Raw genomic sequence first — 21992 nt, forward strand, 5'->3', positions numbered from 1 at the left:
ATCAGACCTGCTGGCTAGAGGTACATAACAAATATATATTAATCAGAGGCAAACTAAGCTGTGTTGAATGAAATATAGATATGTATAGTCATATCAGTCATATTTAACACGTTCATGTACATATGGATATGGAAAGGTAATATGCTGTACCAGTTGTTATAAGAAGAAATTCTCCTTTTAGATAATATGGATGTAAGCACACCATTAGCCCAGCTATGTATACTGAGATCAGTATACATAGCTAGTGAAGTATAATGCAAAAATGCAGGTGTCTTATGGTTCAGTGAAGACATACACAGACATATACACACGCGGTATGTATTTATATACATGTATACAGTTATGTATGGTCATTAAAATACATTTTAAGCATTACTCAAGAATGCTTTGCATAACATCAACAAATCTACTATCACTGGATCTTTTTAGTTACATGATTTACAGATCACTTTCCTGACTGGTGGTGGTAGGCAGGCCCAGTTCAAAAGCATATCAACTGCGATCAATATCCTGTATATTTTTTCAGACATAATGTATCTAGGACAACAGCAATCTAATGAGTCCTCCTTTTATTAAGATGGCAAGGTGTGATTTAATTGTTATTTCTAGCTGGTCAAGTGACCAGAGATTTTTTTTTCACTAGCTCATGGTATATACATTTATATATATATGTATGCATGTATGTGTGGTTGTTGGTTGTTTAACCTCAGACTACCTCTGATCAAGATGACTTTAGTTGAAGAATGTTCCTTCCATGGTCAGACTGTAGTCTAGGACCACATTAATCCCTTCTTTTATAAGGACAGTGTGAGTTGAAAGAGATTTGCGTTGCTATTTCTAAAAGATTAAGCAAACAACTGCACAGAGGCTTCTCCCCGTGGCAGCTGCTAGAGTTTTATCAGCCTGTTTGTAAAGTTATCTAGTCTTTCTGATAATTTTCATTTTCATAATATGTTATCAACTGTTTTCTGTTGGAAAATATTAAATTTGTCAACCAAACAGACTTTCTTCTCTCCACTGATTAGGAGGATTCTGTAATCATTTTCTCTATGGCAGCATTATCTTTCAGAAATCAAATATATTTAGATGTTATATTTTTCTTTCCTGTGTTTACGAAAGAAGGTACAGTGTGTTTTAACATTTGAATGTTTTCCACTACTTTTTTTTCTTTCTTCTTTACCATTATTTCTCATGTGATGTTATCTTGGCACTGAACCATTCCTTATTAAGTTGATAGGGGTCAGTGTTCTTGAAATTACATCTCAGTTCTCAAATACACAGCAAAGATTGGAACCAATCTTAAATCTTTCCTACGTTAAAGCAACTTACCTCAAAATCCACATTCTACCTGATTCCAATCAGTATGTGTTTTTTTATGATGACAAAGGCCATCATAGAGGAAGAATTTCTGTCCACAAATTTCACAACTGTAGGATTTCTCTTCTGTATGAATACGTCTATGGTTAGATAAAGTCTTTTTACGAGAAAATGCCTTATCACAAATATCACAACGGAATGGCTTCTCACCAGTGTGAATTAGCATGTGGGAAAGTAGCAGACGGTTTTGTGAAAACGATTTGCCACATATTGTACAGGGGAAAGGTTTCTCAGCAACATGAGTAAATTTGTGACCACGAAACCCACTTTTGTCTGAGAATGCTCTACCACAGATTTCACATACATATGGTTTTTCTCCAGTGTGAATGCGTACATGAATAGATAAATGATTGTTTCTATAGAATTCTTTCCCACAAATCTCACATCGGTGTGGCTTTATTCCAGTATGGGTCAGTTTGTGCCTCATCAAATTGTAATTGTTGGCAAATACTTTCCCACATGTTTCACAATGGTAGGGTTTCTCCCCACTGTGAGTTAATTTGTGGGCAGACAAGCCACTTTTTCTAGAGAATGATTTAGCACAAATATCACAACTGTATGGCCTCTCTCCAGTGTGTGTCCGCACATGAATAGATAAGTGACCGTTTCGAAAGAATCTTTTCCCACAAATTTCACAATGGTATGGCTTCTCCCCTGTGTGAACATGTTGGTGAGAATTTAATGAACTATTTTCAGAGAAAGTTTTATTACAAATTTCACAATGATAAGGTTTCTCACCAGTGTGAATACGCTCATGAATGGCCAATTTGCTCTTGCGAGCAAAGGCTTTATCACAAATTTCACAAGTGTAAGGCTTCTCCCCTGTATGAGCACGTATGTGGTAGGACAACTGGCTCTTCCAGACAAATGTTTTATCACAAATTTCACAAGAGAATGTCTTTTCTTTCGAATGGCTGTGTTTGTGATGGAGGTAAGACCTTTTCAGAGAGAATATTTTATCACATATTTCACAATGAAATAATCTTTCTGTATTATGATTCTGTTGATGAACTGAAAAGTCCTTATTTGGTGATGATATTGTATCACACATTTCCCTATGGAGGGTGACCAGTTATGGAATTCAGCAAAGCCAGCAAAATTACTGAAAATCTGAATAACTGTGGATTTGGACAATAAAATATTTTGAGGATGTTTCTTTAACTTTTACACTTGTTCAGTTACCACTTAGATGCTTTCCATGAAGTAAACTCAGAATGTGAGTCACTCAGAGTATGAGTCACTTAGAATCACACATATATTCATTGAGTGTACAGTACACACTAAGAGTTGGCATTATAACATTCTCATTTAAAACTCACTCAAAGAAAGACAACATTGTACTTCGATACCTCTTCAATCTGTGATTCAATGTCCATTCTTAATTCCTACAAAAGAAGACAAACAAAATAAAGTCATCATCGTAAAACTGTTGACAATAAACTATTACAAAACGGATAATAAATTTGTTATCAAGCTAATTTTGGCAACAGAACCAAGTACAAAGTAAAGTGGCACCTTAGAACCCCTAAAAAATATTTTAAAACATCTTGAAATGAAATAGACAATGATAGATATCATATTGACAAAATCCTCCGAATATGACTGGTATCTCTTATATTAACACTACACCATCACTGTCTCACAATAGTAAAAAAGATTAAGAGACAAGAGAGCCTCTGCATGGTCACTCAACTGCTAGAAATAGCAGCAAAAAATCCCTTAAATCACACCTTATCGTATTAAAAAAAAGAGAAAGATATTAAATAATGTGCAGTGTATTCCTATACAACTTACGTATGTTGTCATTGTTTAGTTAGCCTTGGTTGAGCAGATCTATATTCAAAAGTATTCTCACTGTAACCATCAAATATAGTTTATCTCAGACTATTGGACAATGAATCCGAAATCCCACCCCCACTTTTTTTATAAGGTAGTTCTGTCTGATTTGAGATATTTGGCAAGATGAGCTACCACAAAGAGGTTCTCGTTGGCTCGTGTTTAGAGATATATATGGGTGCAGTGGTGTAGCTAGGGCACGTGTCGTCGGGGCAGGCCTTGAGTTTGCCCTCCTTCCATACAGGCTTATACAACAACCCAAAAAGTGCCGCTCCCATGAGTGCATCGCCTGGGGCGGACCAGCCCCCTCCTTGCTACGTTACTGTGTGGGTGTGTACATAGCTATAGCTGGGTGACCGGCAAGGAATGCATTGTATTGCATTGCTCTCGATCAGATCAAACAAAGATGAAAAATTTAAAAAGTTACTGTATAATTTACAACTGTTCCGATGTATCAATGGTGTGTATTTGTTTATATGCTTATTGTTCTTATAGCACTCATACGGGAGACCTATACTGAAAGACACCCGAGTTGTGACCATCCCATCTGTTTTTCTTTCGATACGTAGTGATAAGATAACGTTATCTTATATATATCTTTTCTTCATTTATGGTGGTCAAGCAAGCAACTGACCCGCTTTCGTGAATTACATATTGTTATACCATGATAAATTATATGCTTGTTATTAAGCGACACGTCGGACTTCACCCGTGAATGATCATCGTCGATTTTTTTTTCTTTTAAAGACGTTGTGATTTAGCTGCTTTTTCCAGCATGTTGGTGCTTCCTTTTTGGAAAATAGATGTTAGAACGACAGAGAGAGACATTTTAGCATGTCACTGTGGAGATGTTTGCTACATTTGTTGTGAAAATAGCAGAAACGTGTTTTTTACCCACTTTCTCTAGGTTGGAATAAAAACCATACCAGTCACAAAACATATATTTTCAAATATATGTTTCCATATTCGTTTTCTACACATTTTTTACAGCTAGTAGGCTGGTTCTTGTATTGTTTTCGTGATCGGAGCTTAAACTGTATATTGACCACATAATATTAGTCATCATTTAGACAATCTATTTAATGAATTTCTTGAAAATTTTCAGATTAAGATCTATGGTTGGAAGAAAACGAAAAAGATCCAGGAGATATTCTTAGGATTAAAAACGCAAATATTCAGTTCACAAGAAAGGTGGTCTTTATCATTATTAATTCATTATATTTAGTCGTCTAATGTTCAGTGATACTCGCCGGGTTTTTGTGAGTGTTGGTCACACACACCTAATATATACATATATAATGTGACACCTTCAAGTAATAAAACTGGAAAATTATTTCATCGATCGATTTTATCGCTTTGGAAGACAAAAGATGCCGTAAATAAAGCAAACAATCCAAAAGCAAGGAAACCCGAATTTAGTGTAAAGAGAACAAATGTTTGTCAACAAGATTAAATATAACAATGAAATACTCACAGAACTAACATGAAAAGAGACAGAGGTGTGAATAGATGAAGAAGAATAGTTGGTTTTAATTTAACCGACGTCGTTTTTCTACATTTGTAATTTCAATAAAAGTTCCCTTGGGATCTCTGGTAATTAAGAGGACGGCGAGGTTTGTAACTTCTATAATTGACAGAGAGGGGAGATAACTACAGGGGTACTCCTAAGATAAGAAAAACAGTTCATGTGATGGATGAGTTTAATTCAGAATAGAATGGGATTGTAAGAAAGAGTTTAATGTAACAGATGAAAGAAAAGGGAGTGAGGGATGATGACAATTGGATCAATAAATCGATATGGAAGAAAAAAGTCTACAAAGAAAATAGAATTGGTTTAGAAAAAGAAAAAAAGTTGCAAAAATAAATAGAGTTAAATTGAGATTCCTGGTAAATAAGTTCAAACAGCAGGAGTCCAAATTGAGCTAAATTGCATTCAATTCAATTACTCTGCCATTGTTATTTGCCCATAAGGTGCAGGTGGGGGTTGTGTGGTTAGGAAGCTTGCTTCCTAATCTTGTGGTCTCTGGTTTAGTCAGAGTGTACAACACCTTGAGCAGGTGTCTTCTACTATCACCTCAGGTTGACCAAAGCCTTGTGAGTGGATTTGGTAGACAGAGACTGAAAGAAACCTGCCATATACGTGTGTGTGTGTATGTGTATGCATGCGTACATATATGTATGTATGTATGTATCCATAGAAGTATGTGGAAGTCTTTGTGTGTGTGTGTATGTGTGTATATATATATATATGTATATTCTTTTATTCTTTTACTTGTTTCAGTCATTTCACTGTGGCCATGCTGGAGCACCGCCTTTACTCGAGCAAATCAATCCCAGGACTTATTCTTTGTAAGCCCAGTACTTATTCTATCAGTCTGTTTTGCCGAACCACTAAGTTATGGGGATATAAACACACCAGCACTGGTTGTCAAACTATGTTGGGGGGGTCAAACACAGACACACAAACATATACACACACACATATATATATATATATACATACATACGATGGACTTCTTTCCGTTCCCATCTACCAAATCCACTCACAAAACTTTGGTCAGCTCGAGGCTATAGTAGAAGACATTTGCCCAAGGTGCCACGTAGTGGGATCCGGAACTATGTGTTTCGTAAGCAAGCTACTAACCACACAGCCACTCCTATGCCTATATATATATATATATATATATATATATACATGCACACACACAAAATTCAGTAGGGCATTAAAATACCACTTGCTATAAACAGAGTTATCACTCTAAAACAGTAAGCCTATTTTCATTACATTTGTTGCATTTGCCGTATGTATTTTAATGGTGATTAATTTGCAGTTTCAGAGCGACAGCTCTGTTTATATATAGTGATATTTTAATGCCCTTCTGAATTTTGATTATATTTTACCTATAAAGGTGTATACTTGCTAGCCACTTTATTATTATCAATATTATTATCAATAATGGTAATGATACCTATTAGGTGCAGAAGTGGCTGGGTGGCAAGTAGTTTGCTTGCCAACCACATGGCTCCAGGTTCAGTCCCCCAAGTGTCTAAGAGATTGGAAAATTTTTTAAATAATACCAAACAGGTGATAGTAGAAGACACCTGCTCAAGGTGTTGTACACTGTGACTAAGCCAGAGACCACAAGATTAGGAAGCAAACTTCTTAACCACACAACCCCCACCTGCACCTTATGGGCAAATAACAATGGCAGAGTAATTGAATTGAATACAATTTAGCTCAATTTGGACTCCTGCTGTTTGAACTTATTTACCAGGAATCTCAATTTAATTCTATTTATTTTTGCAACTTTTCTTTTTCTAAACCATTCTCTTCCTAGCCTCTACAACTGACACAAGCCTTGTTACTAACATTCTCTTAACATTGTAAAACAACAGACTGCCACATCCTTTGTTTGCTGTTCCTAACAACGAATTGTGGTGGATAAATAAAATCTAAGAAATAACTTTTTACTTTTGTTGACTAATTTGGTGTGTATCACACTGCCCCACAAAATTTAGATAATCTGCTATCAATATTGATAAACACTGCATTTATTGCATCTGTCACTAACATATATCTGACACACACACACAAATGTATGTAACAAAACAGAAGAATACAGTTCTATATTTAAGAGATGAGGAATTATTTACATTATTTACATCACCGCCATGCACTTACATGCCACATGCACACACACACACACACATACACCATCACCACCATGCACTTACATGCCACATGCACACACAATACACATATATATATATATATATATATATATATATATGTCTGGTCATGAGAAATATTAGTTTGCTTGGAAATGGGTAAGTGTTGGTGATAGGAAGGGCATCCAACTGTAGAAAATATGCTTCAGCAACTTCCATCTGACCCACACAAGCATGGAAAACTGAACATCAAATGTGAATGTGATAATCATCATCATCATCATCATCGTTTAACGTCCGCTTTCCATGCTAGCATGGGTTGGACGATTTGACTGAGGACTGGTGAAACCGGATGGCAACACCAGGCTCCAGTCTGATTGAAATATATACACATATATATAATTTGATAATTGGACAGTCCAGTGTGGGGACGGGAGAAGGGATGATCAGTGTAAGTTGTGGGTGTTGAGAACAACATTAATGGATGTAGAATGGCTAAGTTAGATGGTTCTAGATAACAAGAAAGAAAAACTGGTATCAGGAGTAGTGGGGGACAATGGGAGAGATGTGGGGTGTGTGATATGAAAGAGGGAACTGGGTAAAGTACCCAATTGTACACATATATATAATATAAGCACACACAATAATTCCAGAAGTCAGTTTTGCAATGATGGCTGGAACTTCTTGGGGACTAGATATCACCAGACATCCAGGTTCATCATCTCATCTGCGAGGCTCAAGGTCCTGAGGTCAATGCTTACCACTTATCCTATATTTTCATGGGTCTCCCTCATCCACAAGCACCAGCCATATTCAGTGATTAACACTTCTTTATAAAGCTGTCCTCGTCCATATGCCCTTACAAGCACAGTCTTCTTTCTTGCACAACACATTTAATTCTTCTTATGCTTACTTTTTCTCTCTGAACATTTATACTATGTCACTTATACACACATTGCATTTCTTCAAAGTTTCATTTTGTCTTTAAAAGGCTCGATATTGCCTGATGAAATGGTATGGTCACATAATAATGTAAAGTTACATAATATCATGTAATATTATGCATTAGTGAAGGTGGTGAGTTGGTAGAATCGTTAGCATGATGACCAAAACACTTAGCAGCAATTCCTGTCTTTATGTTCTGAGTTCAAATTCCGCCAAGGTCAACTTTACCTTTCATCCTTTTGGGGCCTATAAAACAAGTACTGGTTGAGCACTGGGTTCAATATAATTGACTGGATTCCTACCCCCAAATTGCTGGCATTGTGCCAAAATTTGAAGCCAATTATTGAATAAGTGACTATACTAAGGAAATGCATATAGCAAAAATCTGAGGTGTCTATTCTTGTTCTTTTCCTATAATATACACCAATAATATGTGCAGTGTTTTGATGTTATGTAAATGGATTTACAGAATACTAAAGATCATTATACGTCAGTTTAGTGTTGCAGTGACTGCTATATTGACTGGTTAATTGATTGCAAGTATTTATGTATTCTTTTTGAGTATCCTGTTATATATTGGAATGCTACTAAGCTGCCAGAATCATTTAATACACACATATATGCATATATATACAGATATACATATAGATATATCTATACCTACATACACACATACACCAGCATAGGACACAGATATTGAATGATGATGACAATTACATATATATGTATGTATGTGTGTACCTACCTATGTATCTAAACAGTCAATAACTACATGCTTGAACTAGTACAAGAGGTTTTTAAGCCACTTGATCTGCTAAATCACACGCCATGCATCTTTTGAAGAGACACACTGGATAATATAGTCCTAGATACATGAACCCCTGTTGGACATGGTTGTTTCTTTATCTGCGTCTGCATGCACAGGCCTAGGCAAGGCTTTATCGTGGAAGACTGCTAGTTTCCCATTCATGTAAGTCTATCTTTTCCACACTATCACTGTTCTCCAAGGGAAAGATCCATTTTAGGTAGATTTCTGAATAAAAGATGGGATGGTCACTATTAAAACATCTTTGATGATAGTGTAATTTTTATTTTCTTCACTTGTAATTACTTGCATTCACACATCAAACTTCATCATCATCATCATCATCGTTTAACGTCCGCTTTCCATGCTAGCATGGGTTGGACGATTTGACTGAGGACTGGTGGAGCCCGAAGGCTACACCAGGCTCCAATCTGATATGGCAGAGTTTCTACAGCTGGATACCCTTCCTAATGCCAACCACTCCGAGAGTGTAGTGGGTGCTCTTATGTGCCACCGGCACGAAGGCCAGTCAGGCGGTACTGGCAACGGCCACACTCAAAATGGTGTATTTTATGTGCCACCCGCACAAGAGCCAGTCCAGGGGCAGTGGCAATGATCTCGCTCGAAAGTCCTTACACATGCTACGGGCACAAGTGCCAGAAAGGCGACGCTGGGCACAGGTGCCATCACGATTTTGCTTTCGCTTGCCCCAACAGGTCTTCGCAAGCTGAGTTACATGTCCAATGAAGGAGACGACGTTGGCATGGGTGTCAGTCGTCGAATTTAGTTCGGTTTCGATTTCACTTGCCTCAACACGTCTTCAAATGATACAAGTTCAATCTCTGGGTACATAGCTAAGTTGGTACCTTTATTCAGTCTACTAAACATCTAAAAAGAAAAATATATGCAAAAACAGCAAAATAAATGATTTTTGTTTCATTTCTTGGGTAATGTTTAATAATGATTCCTTTTTCTGTTTAAATTGTTTTTTTCTCATTCTCTGCTTTGCTTATTCACCATCATCCTGATCAATTATTGCCCACATTCCATACAGGCATGGGGTGGATGATTTGACACGAGCTGATGTGTCCAAGGACTGCATCATGCTCCAGTGTCTGCTTTGGCATGGTTTCTATGGCTTGATGCCCTTCCTAATGCCAACCACTTTACAGCATGGACTGGGTACTTTCTTGTGTGCTAGCAGCACTATTATGGTCACCATGCAAGACTATGAACCCTGAGAGAGAGTGGGAGGGATCAGCTTTATGCCAGGCAACAAGAGTTAAAGTATGAGAGAAGGTGGCAAGTTCTTGCAAAGAAAGTGTATGGCTATTCACATTTAGATGAGAGGGTGGGAATGATGAGCAGGAACTACAAAGAGATATATAGTGATGATCTATTTCCAATTTCAGATTAAAATTGTGGATATATTTTTTAAAATATATGAAAAACTGAAATTACATCATGGAAGAGCCATTTTAGCTTTTTAAAATCCACCACCACTGCATTCAATTCTTTTATCTGTTTCAGTCATTTCACTGTGGCCATGCTGGAGCACCACCTTTAGTTGAACAAATCGACCCCAGGTCTTATTCTTTGTAAGCCTAGTATTTATCCTATCAGTCTCTTTTACTGAACCGCTAAGTTATGGTTGTCAAGCGATGGTGGGGGGACAAACACAGACACACAAACATATACATACGATGGGCTTCTTTCAGTTTCCATCTACCAAATCCACTCACAGATCTTTGGTTGGCCTGAGGCTATAATAGACAACACTTGCCCAAGGTAGCACACAGTGGGACTGAACCCGGAACCATGTGGTTGATAAGCAAGCTACTTATCACACAGCCACTTCTATTATTCTTTTTCATTTTATGTTTATTTTGAATTAGTTCTGCCTATTATGAATTGTCAGAAAATTTCATCACACCCCTGTAACTTGGCTCTTGACACAAGTTCACATGCAATGAACTTGTGCCAATGACCAGACTACAGAACTATCAGAAGAAACTAAATTCTATTATTAAATGTGAAGTGAATTTTTTTGCTTTGGATTATCTCCCCTTAAATTGCTAAAATGTCTGTCTGCACAGATCCAAGTGCTTTGCCAAACAACAACTTCGAATATGGACAATTTAGTTTGCAAAAGAAAAAAAAGCTTAGGCATGGCTGGGTGTTAAGTTTGCTCTCCAATCACACGGTTCCAGGTTGTCCCCATGCACATAACCTTGAGCAAGTATCTTCTATACAGCATCAGGCTAACCAAAACCTTGAGAGGTTCTGATAGAAAGAAACTGAAAGCTCATATATGTATATGTGTGTGTGTACATGGTTTTTGTGTTGGTTTGTTTATGTCCCTGTAACTTAGTAGTCCTGCATAAGAGACCAATAGAATAAGTACCAAGTTTGAGAAAAATAGTACTTGTATTGATTCGTTTGACTAAAACAACTTAAAGGTGGTGACCCAGCATGGCCACAGTCCAGTGACTTTAACAAGTGAAAGATATTCAGAATAAGAGAAGTTTGAAAATGAAGCTGGGCTTTATCTACAATCACTTATATTGCTGAGATTGAAGTGGTTGACTGTGTAGCTGTTATCACCAACATCAGAAATATAAAACCTCAGTCTTCATAACAAAAGTGGTTTTACAAAGAAATAAAACAGAAATCAATATGCTGCACAATGTGACAGGGTACTTAAGTTCCACCTCTGGTTGAATCTAAAACATGAAAACAGGATCTTAGGAAATTGTTAGGTGAATATCCTTCCCAGGTCATATACACTCATAGGGCTGATTTTCTGGTTTCTGTGGCATACATACTCACCCTGTTGTAGGATCACTTATTTTTATCAGCTGAATGGACCAGAGTAATGTGAAATGAAATGTTTTGTTCAAGAACACAGTGCATCGCATGGTCCAAGAATTGAAACCATAATCTTACAATCATGAGCTAAACACCCTATCCACTAAGCCATACACCTCTGTATATGAGAAATTGTTGCAAAGACAAGACTTTCTCAGATAAAGGAAAATGAGATAAAAAAGAAACAATGAAACAAGAAATTTCTTTTCACAAGATTTTATTGCCAAACAACCTTCAGTGTGAGTGTATATGTATGTGTTTCAGTGTGTAAACATACATACAACATTCCTTCACACACACACATTCATCACATTTACCCATTTACCATAGAAATATGATTTATTTTGACAAGGAGGCTCCCAAGCCAATTTTTCTAGTGGGAGGAAAAGGAAAAAAAGGGGACATAATCCATTTGATTTAACCCCATAAAATACCACCCACGCACCAAACCAGCCCTGCCACTTACAATAATTCTGGTAAAGGTTTTTCATCAACCCACGAAGGATGATAGGAAGAGTTAATCCTCAGCAACATTTTGAGCTTGGACTGTGGAGGGATGAAATGAAATGCTCTAAATTCATTTAGGGCAAAAGTGTTCAACTATTTAGGCCAGGAGTGCTCAACCATTTTGGCTAGAACTGCTTGACCCTTTGGGCCAAGAGAGCTCTGCCGTTTAGGCCTAGAGTGCTCTCCATCATGTATTACTCTCATTAGCTCACTACTGCTAGCATTTCTTAACCTAAGATAGTTCGATATATTCCTATTGTTGTTGGCATTGTTGCGGTTGTTGTTGTTAGCCCGGTCAGCTCTAGTCCAGCAGACCTTAGGCTTAGAGGTAGCTAATCAAATATCAGGAGGTATAAAATGTCACAGACCTAGGCGCAGGTTGCAACAAGACACTACACATACACACAATCATTATTAGACAGAGACATAGTTTCTGTCTAATAAAAACAGTCACTCTATTCGCTAATGAAATATTCAAATTCTACATCTGTATTAAGTATCTCATTTTTTTTTTCTTTGGTGAACGTTATCTGATTGTTTATAATTTTAGAAACACCAACTTCCTAAAATGGTGGTGGTAGTAGTGGAGGATCTCCATTGTTTGACAATGAGGATGCAGTTGTTTGCTCTCATGAATGACCTGCTGTTGAATTAACATGAATATTCCACAGACACATGTACCCATAATATAATTCAGACAGAATCAGTGTGACAAGACTGTACTTTTCAAACTACAGGTATAATCCAACCGATAGGCTTCTATACAGCTTCTGTCTACCCAATTTCACTCACAAAGTATGTCTGTAGGCATTGGTCAGTCTGAGGTACTAATAGTCCACAACATTTACCCAAGATGCCATGCAGTGGGATCAAAGCTGAGACAGCTTTGTGGCTGTGAACTGGATTTCTTAAACATTCAGCCATATTGCACCTACAACTCATATAAAATAACATTGGCCACATGTAACTTTGACCTTTCCAATTCAAACCTTAGACACTCTCAGTGGAAGGAGAGGAAAATCCTAAAATGGCCACCACCACAGGCTTATGATGTAAAACCAAAGATTTAAAAAAAAACAAAAAAAAAACGTTTAAATATATTTAAAATAGTGTGTGCATGTGTGTGTGTATGTATATTATACATACACACACACCATGATGTATATTGGTAGAGGCATGGCTGTGTGGTTAATAAATTTGCTTCACAACCAAGTTTTGGATTCAATTTCGATTTTGTGGTACTTTGGCCTATTAGTGCCTCAGACTGACCAATACTTTATGAGTGAAATTAGTAGATGGAAACTGTATGGACACCTGATATATCAGATATATAATATATATATATATATATATTCAACATTGATAATGAAGAGGAGATAACATATCCCTTTCATACTCTATTCAAAGCTATATTATATAAATATACATATATGTGTGTGTATGTGTGTATATGTATGTATGTGACTGTCACCCTATACATGGTGTCATTGTTTAAATCTACTGCAAAAAAAAAAAAAAAAAAAAAGAAACCACCATTGAGCAGTTCATTGTTCAAAAGACCAGGGGAAAAAAAACATCTTACTAAGAAACAAGGGTTGGTGACAGGAAGGGAATCCAGCTGTAGGAAAACTGGCTCAATAAGTCTTGTCTGACCTATACTAACATGGGAAGTGGACATTACACCAATATTCATGAGGATAATACATATGGCATTGTTACAGAAATTTATATATAAAAAAAGTAGAGGGTGTATTTGTATATCAGAGATTATTATTATTGTTGTTATTATTATTATTATTATTATGTCTATTACTACTAGCTTTGGATTATATCATTGGGGACTGAATCTTTATATTTGTGCTATTCATGTTTTTGCCGTGAAATAAAATCCTATAAATTTTCTGCAAGACTAACTTTACGTGCTATGTTGATTTTTCCTTTTTAAATTTTCTTCTGCCTAAATCTGAAGACAACATTACAAATCAGGTGTCACTTGTCTTATCCGACTTCATGAATGATTGAGAATGGGAGAGGAGCAATGAAGACATGAGGCTGCCAGTCAAAGATGGGTAATGGTGATGGGAGTGTGTTATATGCAATTGGTTTGCTACATGTTGATTACATGAGGTAAAATTATTATGGAAGTGATAATGGAGTGAGCTCTAATATCCATTCGCAAATGACAGGGGAAGGAGGTCAGAGGTTTATTGTTTCATTGTCGTTACCCGTCTCCAACATTAATTAAGAAAAAAAAAAGGTGTGGGTGCATGTTGTGGGAAGGGAATACTGTTGAGATACATTCCATGAATGGAAGAGTTATATGGAGGGGGGGGGGGGGGGGGTCCTGCCACTTCCCAACCCTAAGCCATACAATTTCTCCACCTCCAATTGGTGGTCTAAAAAACCTGCCCACCAATATTGAAGTATGAATTACAAGCGAGATGGTGGGGGGGGGGGCTGTGGCACAGTAATGAGTTAATCCCGCCCCTTGTTGAGACTTGTAGGCAGAGACACAGACTGGACTTAAGAGTGGGGTGGAGTAACTGTTGTTGTGGGTGGTGATGGTGGCGGTGGAGGGAGGAGAGAGACATCTCATTTATCAACTTGCTGAAAGATGCCGCCACTAGGAGAGGAAGAATATCATTTTGTTCCCAAAAATTTTTTTTAATTTAAAAAAAAAAAAAAAAAAAAAAAACCTTCTTTTTCCAGATTCGATACATTTAAAATTTTGATCAGTCTTTCTATAATTATTATTATTATTATTAATACTATTACTACTACTACTATAGTTTACTATACATACATATATGTATACATACATTATATATATATATATATACATACATATATATATGTGATTATTGGATTATTGTTGTCGTTGTTATTATAATTATTATTATTATTATTATTTTGAACAACAAGCATACAAATGTTCAGTAAGAAAGGTTGCAAGGTGAAAAGTTTTTTTTTTTTTCTTTTTCAGAAGTTCAAAAAAGAGGGGTGGAAAAAGGATTGCCGAAGGTCATGTGACTGTAGCTAAACTCGATGAGATGTTTCCCAAGCAACTCAACTTCTCTGCCTCAAGGATGTACTTTTGTTTATCCATGCCACACCTCTACCTTACCCAAATCCGATATCATCATAATGTTCTTTGCCTATAAGCCTGAATACTGATCAGAACTATGAAGTTTGGAACCCTCAAACATGAGTACGTGGTTCATAGTTAGTGGTTAGTGTTATGATGTTGATATTATTGTCAGTTAGGGGGGGTAGAAAGTACCCTGACTGTTTGCGAGGTAGATGCCTTACCAACTGATCCACGACAAAGATATTCTTTGCAATGAGGTTTCACACCAGAAATGTTACTTATTTTTGAAGGATTTTCTTATAAACAGTAAATATAATGGATATTGCTTCAGATCTGGGTAGACAATGGCACAACTATGAGTAGGTAGATGATACTATTACCTCTCCAGGTAGGTAGAAAAATTTTTCCTCAATGTTTGCCATGGAAACACTTTAAAATCTTGTCATCCTTTGTTCTTCTTACATGTTAATATCTGATATCATTTAACATAGTTCTTCAAGGATGTTGGGTAAAGTAGAGAAAGAATGGTTTAATTTAAACCAGCTGTGTTGATTCATAAATGTGTCCCCAAGTCAATTATTCAGGAGCTGAGGAGAATTAGTTGAAATTGGAACTCCTAGAATGTTATTTTTAGAATGATGCTCTCTAGAGGGCAACATCATTATCCTATTTTCTTGGTAAGGTGATAGAAGAATCGACTCTAGAAAAATATGTTGTAATCAATATCAAATTTTATGGGTTCGATGACGCGGTTCTCGGAATGTGTCGGAGGTAAATTATCAGCTTCAGGGACCGCTTCATTGGTGTCCAACTGAAATTGTTCAGCATTTGCTTCAATGTGAAGCTGTCTGTGTTCAACCAATTGGTTATATTGAAAGAACTCAACACCACAAATTTCACAAGGGAAAGCTTTCTCCTCGGCATGAGAACGTCGGTGAATTGATAAATAATCATTACGGGTGAAAGCTTTACCACAAATTTCACACACATATGGCTTCTCACCAGTGTGTACCCGTCGATGGCAGGACAGATAGTCTTTCCGAGAGAAGTTTTTACCACAAACTTCACACTGGTATGGTTTCTCACCAGTGTGAGTACGTCTGTGAGAAACAAGGACGTGACTCTGAGAGAAAGATCGACCGCAGATTTCACATGGAAATGGCTTCTTTTCGGCGTGATTAATTTTATGGCGTTGTAAATAAGTTATGTCAGAGAAAGCCCTGTTACAGATCTCACAATGGAAGGGCCGGTTTCCTGTGTGTTTTTCCTTGTGAGCCTCTAATTTACTACTACAATCAAATGACCTGGCACATATGTCACAGCTGAAGAGCTTCTCGTTACATTGGCTATCTTTGTGTTCTATAAAAGCATTCTTTTCAGAGAAATCCTTGCCACATGCTTTGCAATGGAATGATGACTTCTCAGTAGAAATATCTTCTTTGAGAGGAACATCATCACAGTCTTTAGAAAATGATTTATCAAACACACCGAGAGTTAGGTCTTTGCCATCATCATGAATCACTTTGTGTTGAAGTAACGAGGCTTCATCAGAGAAAATCTTATTACATATATCACATTCAAACGTTCCTTCCCTGAAGTGGATATATCTATGACGCATTAAATTACGTTTTAGAGAGAATATTTTGCCGCAAATGTCACAAAATGGCTTCACTTTTGCATGAGTTAGCTTGTGACATTGGAAAGTACTCTTAAATGAGAATTTTTTCCCACAAATATCACATTCGTAGGGTTTTTCTCCAGTATGAGTACGTACATGAAGGGATAAATCACATGGTCGTAAAAATGCTTTACCACAAACCTCACATAAGTGCGGCTTTTCTCCAGTGTGTGCTCTTCTGTGGTCAGACAAATGGCAATTCCGTGAAAATGCTTTACCACAGAATTCGCAATGAAATGGTTTCTCTCCAGTATGAATACGCTTGTGCCGAGTCAACTTACAATTCTGAGAAAAAGATTTGCCACAAAATTCACAGTAGAATGCTTTCTCTGTCAAGGGCATCTGTTTCTTGAAGGTGGTTAATTTACTGCTCTCAAGAAGTGTCTTAGCAACAAAATCTGCATCAAATGTCTTCCCAGATATGAGAATCTCTTTGTTATTGGTCAGCAGGCTGTTCTCAGGGAATGGCTCTTGAGACAAATCCCTTTCAGATGTCTCTTTATCCAACTCAGTTTGTTTGTTGTTTGCCATTAAATTGCTGTCCCCTGGAAATGCCTTCCCAGATATTTCGCTATTAAAACTTTCCTCTTCATCAGACTGAGTGGAGTCTTTCTGACTTCCCAAGCCACTCTTCTCTGGATACGCCTTCTCTAACGTATCGCTGTCGGATGTTTTTTCATCTGACCCAGCTTGCTTGTAGTTGCTAGACTTATTCTTCTCGGGCAAAGTCATATCAGACATTTCACTATCAGATGATTTCTCACTTGACGGAGAGTCTTTGTGATTTGCAGACTGACTATTCTCAAGAAATGACTCGTCAGATATGTCACGAAACGTTTTCATACCTAATGGACTTCCTTCCTGACTGGTAGACTGACAGTTTTCAGTAAATGCCTCATTAGACATGTCACTGTTATACTCCATTTTTATAGGGTGGGTGATGATATTCTAGTTGAAACTGTGTTGGTCAGCTCACATAAAATAACTGTACATTGATACCAGTTAGTCCTGAGAGATGATGTCCTGTCCACTTCAGTTTAAGGAACGTTAACAATCTACATCTTAAAGTTGCTGCTTCAGTAATTCACCATTGTTCCAGGTTACATCTTCAAATGACAATTCAGCTTCCTCTTAGCAGTTCCTACAATAGAAAGCAAACAAACATGTTTCTTATCAGAACAAGAATAAACAGGGAAAGCAAACTATCACACATTACATATTTAAATATTACTCTAAACAATTTTATTTTGCTACACCAGACATTGCATATAGCAGTATATATGTCTGTTTGTACACACATATTCTTTCTCTCTTTATCTCCATACACACACTCACACACAAGACTTAGAAATATGTTTGGTGTCTAATGTGCTGGGTAATGTATATTTTAAAGGCAGTAGAGCACTGGGGATTTGTGGAAAACGAGCTGGCTGCTGCACAAAACATTTAAAACAATGACATAGAGACCCCCAAGCCAAAAAGAGAACTGCTATGTGATCACATGAGTTGTTAGAAATAAAAGCACAATCTTCTTCATATCACATCCTAACTTACACCGTCTCAAAAGAAAAAAAAAAAAAAAAAAAGAAAGAAAAGAAGAAAAGGTGTGGGAGGGACACACTGACTAGTATAATTCTAAATAAAATATGTCTGAATAAAAAAAAAAAAGTCAGGGTGGTTACGGATGGAAAATCTTTAACCACAGGTTTGCTAGATCACATCTGAGCCAAGATTAAACAACCATGATAGAGAAAACATCCCTTGTTGGCAAAGTAATCCCTCATTTAAAAACACTCAAAAGAATTTGATAGGGAAAAAATCAACTACTACATTTAGTCAATCAAGTGTTTACATAGACATCTTAGTAACCTGTGCAGTTCCTCTTTTAGAGATGGCAAATAATCAGTGCAGTAAGACATGGCTGCTAAATTGAAGCTCCTTTGCCTTCTTGGCTTTCTGATTATTTCCTCAACCAAATAGTAATATTGATTTTTTTTTTCTTCTCATGGCACACAGCCAACTTTTTCCTAAGAAACAGTCAATTTACAAGCATTATTTCACTGCCCCTTTGGAGATGAATGCTAAAGTTAGGCTCTAGTGGATATGAAACCCAAAGCAAAACAGCGCTAACCTAAATTCCACAAAGTATCTAGGTTGCTTAACAACGGACTAACCCCAAATCACTGCATCAGAATAAATTCTGGTTTCAAATTTTGGTACAAAGCCAGCAATTTTGGGGGAGGGAGTCAGTCGATTACATCGACCCCAGTGTTCAACTGGTACTTATTTTATCGACCCTGAAAGGATGAAAGGCAAATTAGACCTCCACAATAGAATAGATATTAACAAAAATAGGTGCAGGAGTGGCTGTTTGGCAAGTAGCTTGCTTACTACCAACCACATGGTTCTGGGTTCAGTCTCACTGCATGGCACCTTCGGCAAGTGTCTTCTACTATAGCCTCGGGCCAACTAAAGCCTTGTGAGTGGATTTGTTAGACAGAAACTGAAAGAAGCCTGTCGTGTATGTAATGTTATGTAAAGTTTGTCTCAAACTGACAATGCCTCCTTGAAGCACTTTCAGAACAAGGATTTCTGCAAGTTGTCCATAATTAAAAATCAGGCTCCTGATAATGTTGTTTTTGCCCACTAGTGACCCCCTATAAAATGCAAGAGTTGACATACCACCAGCCATGTTGTCCAACTAGTAAAGAAGTGTGCGCACATAATATTTTGTATATTGGATGCCCAGCTTTGGCCCTCACTTGACCCAGGACCAGCTCTGTCAAAAAGATGAGCATACAAATGACAACCACATCTTCTCATTGTCCACAAAACTCTGTAGCCACTGCAACCTCAGTACATGCTTGTGCATAATCAACTATGGTATACCAAGCCCTTCGTGAAAAGGACATGAGTAGCAGATGGACTCCCATTTCTAGTGGAACATGTCCCTTACAAAAAGTGAAAAAGCAGATGGTCCAGCTTAATCAGATGAAAATTAGAGCAAAGCATGATGGGTGGGTGGTAATAAATAATGGATGAGATGTATATAATTGCTAGGTTTGCTTGGCATTTCAGGGATGTCTCATTTCTGAGTGAGACTAGAGAGCCTGCTTGTAACCTTGTTCCAGTTCCTATTTGTCTAATGGTCTGGCCCAAACCAGATCTTAACAGAACCTTTAGTACAACACCTCATGACATGTACTACTTAACAAGTACTTCTGTCAGCATCACACTAATAATTTCTTCGGTTTCTGTTGTGTCAGTACTCTGTATATGATCACATGGCCTTCCCATGTATCAACAACAACAACAGCAGTAGTTGCTGCTGTTTATTTTCATCTGAATCCAAAAACCTAAAATTTTTAGTATAAGGAATGTGATTTTGAGAGATTCATGCCGTTCTCAAAGTCTTTTTAGTAAGAAAAAATATATAGAAAGATCCTAGATGTATTATGGAAATCTTTTTCTCTTTCTGCCTTAAAGTGGGAGGGGGTACTTGCAGGTGCAAATGGGAGTTCACCAGGTAACAAATTTATTGATTCTCTTTTGCTGTCCATGTCTGACCCTGGATAGATGAAAGGTAAGGATAACCATGACAAGATTTGAACCCAGAATGCAAACAGCCTGAAAGAAATACTGCAAAGTATTGTTTCCAAAGTTTTAATAATTTGAATAGTATTGATTTTAAATTTTTTGGCTCAAGGCCAACAATTTCAGAGGAGGAGGTAAGTCAAATCAACCCCAGTATTTAACTGGTACTTATTTCATCAACCCTGAAAGTATGAAATTTGAACTTAGGATGTAAAGGCAGACAAAATACCTCCTTAATGATTCTAATAATATTAACAACAACAACAATAGTTTCAAATTTTGACACATAGCCAGCAGTCTTTGAGGGGAGAGGGGGAAGTCGATTACACAACCCCAGAACTTTCTTTATCAATTCCAAAAGGATGAAAGGCAAAGCCGACCTCAGCAGAATTTGAACTCAAAATGTAAACAGTCAGAAGAAACGCTAATGATATGCTAATGATTCTGCCAATTCACCACCTTATTCTGGCACCCTAATAATAAGAATAAACAATAATTAATAATTATATTAATTGGTTGCTTTAGAGTACTAAAGACTTGTTTTTGTTTAGTCTAAAACAGTGTACTTTTGTGAGGTTCACTCGCATCTTTTCTCAAAAGGGTTTTAGATGCATGTGAAACGGTTATTAACCAGGAACAGGAAAAAATATACATCACAGATTTTTTTTTTTTAATTAAATGTGACATCAGTTATTTTTCTCTCTCCTTCTCACTCACTCACTTTCTCTATCTCCGTTAGCAAAAAAAAAAAAAAAAAAAATGAAGGGAAAATAACGATAATTATAAAAATGCCCACCAGGGGTGAGTTAAATTCAGAAATAGGAGGAAGTTAACAAGATAACAAAGAATTTATTCTAATTCTCTTTTACTGTCCATGTCATTAACTCCACCAACCTAACAAGAGCGTTAATAACTATTTCTTCTCACTAGGCATAAAGCCAAATTTTTCTGGGAAAGAGAGTTGAAATCGACTGAAGTAAAATAATAATGGCCTACACACATGCGCACTCACACATTTTTCCTCTCTTCTTTATCGACCATGGATGGATAAAAGGGGAAAGTCAACCCTCGAGGGTGTTTAAATGTAATAGCAAATAGCGTTGGCCTGCTTGGCTCCCTCATGTCTACTTTAACTAACTCCTCTATTACTCTAATAATCTATATTGATATAGCACACTTTCATTACACTGACTGTGTGCGTGCGTGTGTGCATGCTTCTTTCTCTGATTAGGTAGAACTCTGTGTGTGTGTGTGTGTGTGTGTGCACATGAGAGAAAAACAGCTATGTTCAGACTCAAGTGTTCTTAAACAGAGAGGTCACAGTATGTTTGATGTGTCTAAATCAGTGCGTGTGTGCATGTGTGTGTATCTGAATGGTTGAAACAAGGAACAGATCAGATACAGAGAGAAAAAAAAGTGGGAAGGGAAAAGTAAGGAAAGCTAACATAAAAAGAATCCCAGAATTTATGGTCTTGTGCCAATATAAGAAATCACCATCATCATCATCATCATCATTACATGAATGGATTTAATTGACTCACTCATCTCCCCAAATTCTTGGCTCTCTGCCCACATTGGAAACAATTATCATTATTATCATCATTATTATTATTACGTTCTGACTT

The 21992-nt window shown here is 37.0% G+C and overlaps 2 protein-coding genes across 4 annotated transcripts in view; both read right to left on the minus strand.

The window, feature by feature from the left end:
• Window positions 1-304: 304 nt before the first annotated feature.
• Window positions 305-4867, minus strand: LOC106869586 (uncharacterized). Its single transcript, XM_014915393.3, has 2 exons — window positions 4688-4867; window positions 305-2762 (listed from the first exon to the last, which is right to left on the minus strand). Exon 2 carries the CDS (start codon window positions 2426-2428, stop codon window positions 1331-1333), a length of 1098 nt encoding a protein of 365 aa, XP_014770879.1. The 5' UTR covers window positions 2429-2762; window positions 4688-4867; the 3' UTR covers window positions 305-1330.
• Window positions 4868-15764: 10897 nt separating this feature from the next.
• Window positions 15765-21992, minus strand: part of LOC106869665 (uncharacterized) — a 31762-nt gene continuing 25534 nt past the window's right edge. For all 3 annotated transcript variants that reach the window (XM_014915495.3, XM_014915505.3, XM_014915487.3), the window contains exon 2: window positions 15765-17914. In XM_014915495.3, coding sequence (XP_014770981.1) covers window positions 15796-17697 — 1902 coding nt within the window. In that variant the 5' untranslated portion in view covers window positions 17698-17914 and the 3' untranslated portion in view covers window positions 15765-15795. The remainder of the gene's footprint in view (window positions 17915-21992) is intronic.

This window comes from Octopus bimaculoides, chromosome 9 (assembly GCF_046866305.1).
Source record: "Octopus bimaculoides isolate indiv1 chromosome 9, ASM4686630v1, whole genome shotgun sequence".
NCBI classification, from domain to species: Eukaryota; Metazoa; Mollusca; class Cephalopoda; order Octopoda; family Octopodidae; genus Octopus; species Octopus bimaculoides.

What these genes read in the sequence shown, in the direction of transcription:
- LOC106869586 (XM_014915393.3), bottom strand. Translation starts at nt 2,428, where the DNA reads ATGTGTGATACAATATCATCACCAAATAAGGACTTTTCAGTTCATCAA.